At 40.0% G+C, this 12,364-nt stretch overlaps 1 protein-coding gene across 4 annotated transcripts in view; it reads left to right on the forward strand.

The window, feature by feature from the left end:
* The window catches only part of fat1a (FAT atypical cadherin 1a), an 83,456-nt gene that overhangs the window by 12,127 nt on the left and 58,965 nt on the right, over window positions 1–12,364 (forward strand). For all 4 annotated transcript variants that reach the window (XM_042484523.1, XM_042484524.1, XM_042484525.1 and 1 more), the window contains exon 3: window positions 6,911–7,225. In XM_042484523.1, coding sequence (XP_042340457.1) covers window positions 6,911–7,225 — 315 coding nt within the window. The remainder of the gene's footprint in view (window positions 1–6,910; window positions 7,226–12,364) is intronic.

Consider the following 12,364-nt stretch of genomic DNA (forward strand, 5'->3'; position numbering starts at 1 on the left):
TATTCTGTGTCTTTCCAAAGCTTGCAGTCAGGGCACAAATATATGATTTTTCAGGTTTTCCTCAGACACCCTTTTACATTATGACCAAAGAAAGTATGGACTTATTATCTGTTCTGGCGTTAAAAAAAAACAAAACATAAAAAAATGCAGGATTACACTAATACACGGAGTATCAGTGTTCTCCGTTGTTAGGCTGGTGGAATGATGGAGCTTGTCTTAAGCACCGTTTTCCCTTTAGCCAGCTGTTGACAGCCATTTCTCTGCCAGTACTGACAGTATACAGCATGCACAGCGATGCATGAAGTGGAAATGGCTTACTGGCTCAATAGGCTGAGATATTGAAGGAGATAAGATAGACATGGATTTTGTATGATACTTTGTCATCATTATGATTATCTCTGAGACCGATCCTAATGTATAATGACCCCTGTGTGCCCTTCAAACAAAACAGAGGGATTATTGTGAATCCGAGAGCGATGACACTTAAAGGGTCAGGACAGTATTTTTCAACCTTGACCCTATTGTCCAGTGTTTTTGTATCTCAGAGACTATTGTTGACAACATTTTTGATATTGGTCCAGTATTTAAAGCGCACTCTGGCTGTAAGTGGCAAAAAAAAAGGCTGCAATGTAACCACATGGGGCCTTTTTTCGTTTTTTGCCACTGACGGGATCGGATTATTATTCTAGCGTTTTACAACCTTATGGGAAGGTTCCCTGCAGATATAATGCTTTTTGCTTAGTCAGAAAAAAGCCTGAAATCGCAGTTACCAAACCAACCACTACCATGAGCCACAATACCCATTTAGCACAGTTAACTATGTTAGAACCATTAGCCGTGCTAACAGCACTAACAGAGAAAACAACAGGGGGCGATCACACCGAGGCATTGTGCCAGGCGTAACCGCTCCAAAAAACTCTTGCAAGGGCATCTGGAAAAATAGCTGGGAGCACCTGTGGAGCAGGTGCGTGAGGGTGGCCAAAAGTGACATTGATTAGTGTTGCAACCCTGTGCCTTGAGCGGAAAAGTTGAAAATATTTTGATGCACGCTCTGGCGACACTTCTCTAGCGACGTGTCTCTAGAGAAGTGTCCCATAATTGATAATGCTAAAGGTACTTTTTGGCTCAAAACTTGAGCTGGAGGGTGGGCACATTTTTTTTTTAATTAGAAACACAAAAACAACACAAATCAAATAATAAAGCTTAATGCTAACAAAGTTTTGAATAATTACCTAATAACAATAGCGAGGTTTGCATAATCAAATATTTATAGCATACTAAACTGCATGATTAGTTATTTATTGAAACTAGAAAGAGTTACAAAGAACTTTGGAAGGACACAAACTTACCAAAATCATTACACACAAACTATTTATCTTATTTACAGTGACTTAAGGTTTTAAGTCTTTTTTGCCTTTGCCTTACCCCGTCATCATATTGCACTGTAATGATGAAATCAATGCTCTTGGCAATGCTTTGTATAAACAAGAACAAAACATATTTTCTGCCTTGGACCATACTTCAGATCTTTGAATTTTTCAAAGGTTTCAGGCATTAATTCCAACAGGTTGGATGTCTTTGAAGCACTGATCTCAGCTACAGATGTCTGGAAACTTAGGGATGATGTGATATTAAGTTGCTGGGGAACAAAAAGCTTACTTTAGGACTTTTTCTATTACACTAGGCCCAGCAACGTGATAGTGGAATTTGAAGCATTTTGCCCGGGCTATGGAAAGAGACAGGGGCAGAAAGCACTGAGAAAGTTTATGTAAGCATGTGAGTGAGAGGCCTATGAAGGCTGAGGAATGTGGGGTAGGGGTGAGTGGAATTACCGGAGGTAGTTCAAAGCAAGCCCCAATTTTTCAACTGCAGAATGAACAAGGAAGTCCTGGAGTATGTTTTAACAGAAGCACATAATCACATTTTGGGTGAATGGTCAAATGCAAGTTTCAGAGTCAGGGCAGAAATTAGAAAACCAGCATGAGTGGTAATTTGGATGTCTTAATCTTGTAGTGACAGAATATACTATATGTGCTGCCACTTTGTCTCACTAGAGAACTTGTGACATGCAGTGAACAGTTTCAATCTGCTTTTCAAAAGCAAATTTCACCACTTTAAAGTGTGGCTTCACTGTGACTGGAAGTTGTTATAGAATAAATTCATTGTGGGTCTTTGCATGCTGTTGATTTAAATACACTCATATGTAAAATACCTGCTGGTCTTGATAATTTGAAATCCTTCAGCTGTCTGAAGGCTCCACCACACTGCCACTGTGCTCAACTAACTTTGAAGAACAAAGCCAGAGGGAAAAGAAAAGAGCAAGGGAAAAAAACGGAAAGCAAATCTGGCAGAGGCTGGTGCACGCTCTGTTTTTTTTTTTCTTGTGGCCTAAGGGCAGGTTTTGCTTCTGCCTTAGTGGGAAGGCTAGGTATATGGGAAGGGTGTGGCAACAAAATTCTTCAGATTCGCCTTTCATGTGCTTTGTTTGTAACTAGCCAGCCAAAGGTTGTGGCAGCTTTTCATACTGTCACACAAATTTAACTTTTCAGAGATAAATATGAACAATGAGTCTAGTGTGCAAGTTGGCATTCAGTTTGATAAAGTGAGAGTGAGGGTGGTATAATTCCAGTTGCAGCTGTAGTTGTTTTCATGTTGCAAGTTTTATAACAGCAACAACATATGAAGTTATCTCTAGAAATGCTGATAGACACAGGGCAAAGAACTGTGAGCGGAAAGCATGACCCTGGAGAAAGTTGAATTGTTCTGCTACACTGGTGTCCGCCAGTCAAACACATGAGCATTCAAGCATGCTTTGGCACAGGCACAAAATATGCCTCATATTTTCCATTTTGTCTCTTCTTTTCTCTTTGTACATTGTCTTATTAGCACATGTGCATGAGGTCACATGACCACATCTGCTCCACTGTACTTCCTTTCCTCACACCATCCCCTCGAACCATTTTCACCCTCCTTCTCATCTTCAACTTCCACTCTTTAATGCCCCCTTTTTAGGGCTATTGTTAAAAAGTTTTTAGTACAAGACCTTGAAATTGCTACCAGCTCCTGAATGACAGATTCTGATACTAATTTTATAAAATCCTTTTCCAAATTACATTAAACATTACTTTACAAATGTGAAATTCATCAGCTCCTTGGCATTTATACACACTCAGAGCAGTTTAAAAACACAAAATATAAAGCATAAATTTACCACAGTGTGGTTTTCTCTTTCAGTCTTTAGTTTTATACTGCAGAGCCATGGCAATTTTCCACTCAAAGCAGCTTTGAAGCTGTTTTGATGTTAAAATCTCACCTGGAATCAGTTTTCCGGAGTGACACTGACCCACCCTCCATCTTCTTTACCCCGCAGCGGCCTCGGGGCTGTGTGAGGCCGGACATTTTACCGCACGTTCAATGGACCTCCAAGGAGGCGACTGCGGGCTGTGGAGAAGAAAATAAAATAAATAACATAAGTAAAACTCTTCCTGAGTTAAGTACAGGAGGGCTTCTTCTTGCAGTTGAACTTGGAGCAACTTTCTGCTCTTAATTTTTTTTCCATGCAAGTATTTCATTGAATGTATGGTATTGTTAGCCATGGCAACAATATCCTTTTTGCATGTATTGCATTATGGGCTGTTGGCATTAAGCTTGATCAAATGGAGTCCCACTAATTTCTTCATTTCTTTTCTTATTATTTTACACCTACTCATGCAAACCGTAATTGTGCCTCTCAAATACAACAACTTTAATTGGCTTCATGCTTATTGCCTTACTGACACTGATGAGATTTACTCCATGTATGACTAGGCATTTTTGCAAATCTCCTTCATATTACTGAAGTAATTCGGTTAGTGCGATGAAGTTAAAGAGTTTGGTACCGAGCTTTAACCCTTAACTACTGATTCCTTCTCTGTGGGTGTCTGAAACATTTATCCTCCTATCCCGCTGTGTTTCTGCTCAGGATGCCTCACATAAGCATCTGCATTTCTTATTTATGTCTAACATTTGCAATTTCCAACTCATGTCCTTCCAGTAGAGATTCACTCCATGTTGTCAGCTTCAATAAGAACATAAATTAGTCAATAATTTTCCTTTTTTTTTTTTTTTTTTAATTGCAATCACATAATCATGTCATATCTGTTAATCTCATTCTTTGACGTCTCCAAATGTTGTTTTGCTTTGTGCTTATTGTCAGCTTAAAGCCAGTAGTTAAATTATTCAGAGTCATCAAATTTGCATTCTTGATCTACTGGTGGATGTTGTTTTCGCCACGGGGCTCTTGGCTTTTGGAAACATTTGGGAGCTACCTATTTTCCCTCGCCTGACTACCCCTCTTATTACATGCCTCAAGCTAAGTTGAGAGAGCTATAATGATGACTAATGACAAGAGAGGATCTCAGGCCGAAAATGCAGGGACGCCCAAGTAAAGCAGGGCGAGAGAATAAATGAGGTGTACCCCCCAAACTCCCCTCCTGTGTTAAACTTGACAATTTTGTGAAAAGTCATTTGGAGTGTTATCTCTTTTCTGAAAGATCTGTCTTTACCCAAGGCTAAAGGTTTGGCTGCTCTCAGTTACACTCCTTCATGGCAGCTCATCAAGTTACAGTGAGCGAACAAAATCAGCAGCAGCGAAGAGATAGTCTATGTACACTATTTCTACCTTTGAAATGTGTCCTTATGGGTTTGGTTTAGTGGAGGCTCCCTTATCTGGGCCACCAGTAAGTATGTTATAGATTCAGGCTAGAAAATGGACAACACCCATACCCGGTAATCATACGGGTGTGTCTGCACCATGATTCACTTTGTTAGTATCAGGCAATAAAATCAAATATAACCATAAATTTCAATTGCACCTACAAGGTTGTAGAGATATCACAAATAACACGAACATGAAAATGGTTGTTATTAGAAAGGTTGCCAGGGTTTCCATTGTGTGGAAGATATTTTTGTGTTTAGGTTGCCCTTCACCGCCTTGTATTTATGCTTGTTAGAATAATAGAACTCCACATATGCAGTTATCTAAATAATATGGTGTTGTTTTATTATCAGCAGCTCATTTGCCCTCTGCTTTTTGTTCGTGTCCCCACAGTTTTTTTAACAAAAGAAAAGCATATCAAAATTTTTTCCATATAGCATCAATCAGTTTGTTTACAGCGATTGCCGTGAATAGCCAATCAAGGTAACTGCTATATAATGGCATCCACATGCCTCACAGTTAATTGATTCCTTCATTTTATGCTTTTGTTTGATAGTCAGACGTGATGTGTTTGAGCCATCAGAAACGTAACAGCATGAGCGGCTTTGTTTTGATGTTGATGAAAATTGATGAAGGCTGATGTAAATGTTCTCGTTTGTCAGTTTTTATTTTCAACTCAAAGATGACAGCAAAATAACTGTTTACACAACCATTGCATCAGGTTCATGTTGGGACATTTTTTGTGCTCATAGAAAAAAAACACCTAGTCTGGTTATAATTGAATTATTAGTGTGCATGTAAACACGTTAAACAAATTCTTGCCTCATAAAATAATTATTTGTATATCAGTTAGTCATGCAGTGTTACCTTGAGTTTGGGAAGAAAACTTTGTTTCTCTCACATAATTCCAGGAAGAATGGTGAACAAATTGATTTTTTTATTTATTGTGGCTTGCTCAGTACGTACATAAATTTCCGCCACAACTGTATTGTTTAAAGCTGAACTGAAAGTAAACCTTTCTATGCTCTCTTCAAAGCCAGACTCCAATACTATGGGTTTTTAGTGAAAATGCATTTACGTACGACTGAATAAATGTAATTATACTGCACAAGTTGTGTGAGAGTTGGTACATAGATGTTCTGATATAGTTTTGCTATCGTATCGTTGCTATTTTACATATCAGCATGCGAAAAAAGACAAAAAACATATGTTTTTTTACTAACACAGCATGAGTTATTATGTTACAAAATGTAATTTTGCGGCTGACGTATTTTTTTTTAAGTTTTCATTGGAAAACAAACACAGACGTGCATGCACCTTCTCCCTGAAACACGCCTATTTAAACACACACATGGAAACTTACACACACACATAGATCGACACTTATCCTTTTCCTAAAGTTCAAATGTACTTACTGAGCACCTGGTGAGTGCTCGAAAGTGGGCTCCGGTGGGGATGAAAAGCACTAAAGCAAATTAACTCCTGGGAACTTAGCTGTTAGCTTTTCCTCAGAAAGATCTGAAAGAAGATTCACGCTGCTTGTCAGTTTCAGCCCTTTAAACATCTGAACTAGTGTTGTTCACAGAAGTTAACAGGTCAAGCATGTGTATGTGTCCAACAGAACTGCATTGTTTTTGCAGTAAACCGATTACATAACATATTATGACATTAAAACATGCCTTGTTGATACAAAGCTTGTGCCTCTGGTCTTTTGCCTCATTGCATCAGGATGTATTTACACAAAACATGAGCTGTTTTTCCTTTCTGCATGCAGACGTTTTTATACTCTCATTAGGCTTCATAGATCCGCTAAGGGCTTTCAGATTTCCAAATGTACCCAGCCTCCGCTCTTTCATTTAACCTTTGTTAACTTATACAACTCACAGGCCTCTGAAAGCTCTTTGTTTGCTCAGCTGAAGGCTGCAGCCCCCATATGGCCATAAAAAAAACTTCCCTGCCAGTGAATGTAAACAGGAGAGCACTGACTGGTTGTTGTTAATAAACCAACTTGACATGTTTCAGTCAAGGTGCCTTCAACCAACCCCTATACCCGCCTGCTCAGCGGCAGCTGGTGCTCAAGCTTCTGTTCTCCTCACTGTTAGAAAGTGATCTCAGAGATCACCTATAGTGCGGGCAGCGATGTGAGACTCATGGCATGTGTTCCCTGAAATGAAGCAGGCTAACAAGTTTGTTTCTGTCCTTCTCATCTCTCAGGTATTATTCGAACACAAGAACTGTTGGATCATGAGACAACACCTCACTACTGGCTCACAGTCTATGCAATGGATCGCGGCGTGGTGCCGCTCTCTGCCTTCGTTGAGGTCTACATCGAAGTGCAGGATGTCAATGACAATGCGCCACAAACCTCAGAACCCGTCTACTACCCCTCAGTCGTGGAGAACTCCCCTAAAGACGTGTCGATCATCCAGATAAATGCAGTTGATCCAGATGCCAAGGCCAGTGACAAACTCACCTACAGGATCACCAGCGGCAATCCCCAGGGTTTCTTTGCCGTTAACGCCAGGACAGGTAAGATTGCAGTTACTGTGATGGAAATTTATGCCACTGTAAATTGCTTCCTCAGAGCAGGAAGTCCCTGCTCTGAGTTATGAGCTTACATTGTATTCCAGGACAAGCTGCTAGCTTGAGAAAGAAACATCTACAATGAAATCACCTCAGATCAGGGTAACATTTTGAAAGGTAGCTCCCTATCCAGTGTATTGTTTACCTAATAAATGTCTAAATTATTAAATATTAAAAGCAAAAGCTTGTTTTACAGTCTCACTTTGTGAAGGTCACATCTTATTATTTTCATATAAGCACAGATCAGTTGGGATATCCTGGCTGATACATATACATAAATTTAGTATGAAATGTCACGGGTGTTGGCCTCTTAACTACTTTAAAGGCCATGAATGTGGCAAAGCTACATAAAGAATTGAACTACATATTAAATGATCCACTGAGACCAAGTCAGGTTTTAAGAATATGCATCATTGCATGGCGATAAGCTGGTGAGCTTCTGTGAGGATCCTGTTCCCCTTTCTTGTGGAAAAAACAAGCAGTGTGAACACAATATTTTAACCCAGGACAGGAGTGGGTTGAGCCTACAGGGGTTTTTCCTCTCTAACACTCTAAAGTGTGTTCTCATATGGTGCTCTGCAAATGGTGAGATGATTAATATTTCATTGGGCTCTTTTAAAGTTGCAGGGGCTGCCTATGTTTAGTTGAATAGCAAAGAAAATACTTGTAATAGGTGCAGAGTCAAGCTCTGCGTACAATTAGGGCCTCTCTGTAAAGTGACAGATTTATTCTTGTTTTGCTGGCTCAGAATTGAAGTGTGATTCCATTGAAGAATTTGTAGTTTGTACAAACCCACTCAGAGCCATGATGTTTACACCAGTCGTCCTAAAAATATAAAATAAACCAAGGACATAAATTAGTGTATATTTAAATGACTTCCATTTTGACAAACATAAATCAAAGAGGCAACATGAGACATTAAACTCTCAGCCGAAAGTGCCAATTACTGAATTTGTTATTTTTCCTTAACTAGCTTAGATTCAGGTGTCTTGTTGCTTTGAATGCATGAGCTCATTAAACTGAAATGAGGAACAGGCAGTGAAGCAGTTGCTTTGGTTTGTCCTGCCTGACGTGTGTGGTCCTGTTTCCCAAGGTTGTCACATCAACAAACTGGAGTTATTTTTGTTGGAAGTGGCAACGTGAATTTTCTGACCAAATAAGGATTCATCATGTAGCATGCCTTTCCCAACAAGTCTCACAGTAATGCTGGGCACTCCCCAATAGACAGGAAAAGTAAAAATAAATGATAAAGCGGGAGCCTTAGGTATGCGGACACATAAGGTTGGTCTGCATGCATGACAAGATCAGCTTTCATTTGTTGATAAGGACTCTGGGAGGCTGAAAAAGGAAAGTGCATGGAAATCAAATATTTATCTTCCGACAAAGCAGTCATACATAACACTGTTTTAACAATGTAGGCAGACCTGGAGCTGTGAAGAAAATATCTTTGCAATCATGTGTCTTTTAGATATTTTCTTTTTTCCCCCTTTTATGGATGAGTAACCTGTAATAATATGGGACCATAGCTGGAAAGGAATGTTTACACCAAAGCAGCTGAACTGAATGGCATTGCTTTTTGCTATTTTCCACACAAGACTGTGTATGTATCCCTTTTTCATCTGAAGAGGATCTCAAGAGGATGAATTCTTCTTGAAATATTCTGTGATTTTGTTGTGTTTTTCTCAGACAGGTCTGCTATGCAAGTTGTCTAGATTTTTGGTAAACACTTACAGTAAACTGAAAGTGCATCTCTTATCCAGCAGTCGAAAGTCTTCTTAGCCCACACATAAGATAAGAAATAATTATTTCCCACTCGTAGGATTACAGAGTTTTTATGAAGCTTATGGTCAAGCCCACTGTGGACAAAGCCTCTTTACAGTAGAATTGGCAGTATATTTGCATGGCTCTTTTTTTTCAGTGAGTATCAGAAGAACTCTTTGGGAAAAAAAACAACAACTGGTTTTACTGACGCATAAGGATAAGACCCATTCATGCATATCAAAGCATGTTAAAACTTTTATCAATGGGACACCAGAGCCCCTCGCGTCAGGTTCAACAAAGAGCGGGTTGGACAAAGAAAACTTCATTAAATCACTGCTGTTTTGCTTTGATTTACTTTCTTCTTTGTTTTTGAAGATTGCAGCAGAGAGTGGAGGAAGACAGGTGGGTGGGAAGGAGAAAAAAACAAGAGAAAACAGGGAGCTGAGTGTAGCTGCCTACTGGAAAAGACAGTGATTTATGCAGAGCACCAGTTAAAATGACAGCAACATGTTCAACTAGCCAGTGTTTTTAGTGCAGAATTGGATTGGATGTCTTGAGGAGTGATTACAAATTCGATTTTATTTTCTGTATCTGTGGTATTAAATGAGATGAAAATAGGCCTGATATCTCTCCACATTATCAACTCAATATGGCATTCTCGCCGCATATTACAGGTTTTTGAAAATGTTTAAATTTACAACATGTAAGTCTCTGTAATTACATGTTCTAAAATTGCATTGGAAGCATCGGCCCTTGGCATATCTACAAAGCTCTACAAAGGGGTGGGAAAAAGGAAAAGACGTTAAGGCCTATGTTTTGTGTGTGGCTTTTGGAACGTGCATGTGTTCCAAGCTAACTAGCTAGCCCTCTATCATGGGCTGTAGCCTTGTGCAGCTTTCCAAGCAGCCTGTCAAGCTTCAAACACATATGAAGGCTTCACTTGACGCCTTGGGTGGCGCTGGGTGCCCTTTTTCCGCACAGACCGACATTGGCTCAGTAAAGCCCAGGATGAAAGGCTTAGGCCTACTTTATTTCTGCCAAGTAAACAAGTCCTGCTGTTTTGGCTGTTTTCTGCCTTTAGTTTGTCATTAAAGTGCAAGGCCAGCTCTTCTCTCTCGCAGACACTACTGCAACGTCTGAGAGTTAAGAACTCAATGGTTTGATATAGCCTCGCTTTTGAGGGGATTGGAAAAGGGAGAGAGAAATGGACGCAGAGCCACGTGCAGTGAGAATTGTGCCAGTCAGCTGGATATAAATTATGTGGTCTGAATCAGTATGAGATCAGTGAATTAGAATAATGCTGTTTTGGGTCTGGAATTTTTTAAAAAGATGGACCAGTGCTCAGTTTGTGATGGCACGGATCATCTCATCCCACCCACCGGCATGACCACGGTTGTTCCAGGCCTTGATTTGGCAGCTGAGGAGAATTGTATTACCTGGAGAAAGACTCACAGGCTTGTTGTCAACAGATCGCAACAGGATATGGGCTGTGTGAGACAGACAGATAGATAATCGTGTGTGTGGTCTGTGTGAAATGTGTAAATCAAATGATGTGCATTACTTAGGTAGAAGGAGGACACTTTGTCCGCACATACATCACTTGAGACAGCCAGCCTGCTTCTTTTCGCTTCATAAAGGAGTTGTCAGAGCTCTGAGCTAGTTCATCTGAGGTTGACATGAGTTGCCCACCTTTTACTGTGGGAGAGTGAGCCGTGTTCATTACCTGGTGAATCACTCTCTCTCTGCTCTGAAACACGGTTATCGTGCTATGACTTGCTGGACTTTGAGCTGAGCTCTTGTGCCGGAACACGCATGTGTTAGGAAAGGGCAATCAAGCAGAACATGTAGCAAGCACACACACACACATACACAGACACACACACACACACACAGGAAGTTTTTCGCATCTCAGCTAAGGAGAGGGAACTGGAGCAAAGATCAATACGATAGCTATCTTGCCAAATGCTCATTACTCTATTTGCTGTTGTACCCATTCTTCCATTTTTGTGTAGTTTTAGTACTTTCTAAAGCTTTTCTAATTGTCTCAGTGTTGTCCATTGACTTTTTAGAACATAGTGTTATTAGTCTGTGGTGACCTGACATATGAGATTTGTGCTCAACTCCACCCTATAATGATGGCGCCTATCTGTATTCATCACCAGACAATGGTGTAGTTATAGCTGACAAGAGCGTGCCTTTTATAAGATAAGGCTGTCTCTACCTGATTGTATTTGCCCTTTAATGGCAGCTTTCATTCCAGTGGTTTAATCCAAATGAAGAAAGATACAACCAAGTGAATCCTCGTATTGAACAATTTTGGCCCATCCTTTTTCTTTGCCTGCAGTCAGCAACTCATTGTCATCATTTTAAAAGGGGTGCCTTGGGTAATTCTTTGGCAAGCTTGTCTACCTTCGACAGGTTTTATGTGCATTTGTCATCCTGGAGGTTAAATGAAAAGGAAAGGGAAAACAGCCGCTGGGACTGACGCTGCGAATCATCCACTTTTTGTGGTGCTCATATCAACTTTCAGTAACGCCTTTTCGGTTTGACGGAGAAAACACACACCAGTGTTATCAGTGGTCTACCAAAGCCCCAACCACTATCAGGGGAAGTGAGATAGGAAATGGATACTTCCAACAACTTCCTGATGTTTCCCGTTATTTGGAGGCTGAACAATTGTTACAGCTCTCAAGAGAGATTTAGAGAAGAGCATGTGGAAATGAAAAATTGTTGATTGTTTCCCTAAAACTTCAAAGAGTGGTCATGGTGGCTTAGTTGGCGTAGACTCCGTTTAAGTATCTTTGAAACACATCCAGCCTGAGACCTTTGCAGCATGATATCTTTTTTAGAAAATTGTCACCATTCTCCCTTTTTCAAAAAGTGAAGAATGCCACTTCTTGGCATTGTGGGTGCCCAAATTTATAAAGATACTTGACTGATATGGAGCTGAAAATCAGATTGAATACAATCTGGAAATTCAAGCAAAAATGAGGGATACGTAAACAAAATTCTCAGCTTTATAAAAGCCCCACATGAAAACTGTGATTTATTCAGTGCACAGTAAAGCCAAACCATTATGTGCTGGGTAGCCTACCTCCTGACCTTAAAAACAAGAAAAAAACATAACCTGACCCAGTAAGCTTCTTTCTATGTAAAAGGAAGCATAGTAACTATGACAACCATTTGTGGCATCAACACAGACAATGTGACGCCTTATAATCAGACTTTTGATTGGTTGACTTGCTGATTTTTTTTGTTTGACACTGGCAAACCCATCTGGGTTCACAGAGACTGCAGTCAAGACACTGTATTGACAAATCTGTC

Source organism: Plectropomus leopardus, chromosome 4 (genome assembly GCF_008729295.1).
Source record: "Plectropomus leopardus isolate mb chromosome 4, YSFRI_Pleo_2.0, whole genome shotgun sequence".
Taxonomy (NCBI): domain Eukaryota; kingdom Metazoa; phylum Chordata; class Actinopteri; order Perciformes; family Serranidae; genus Plectropomus; species Plectropomus leopardus.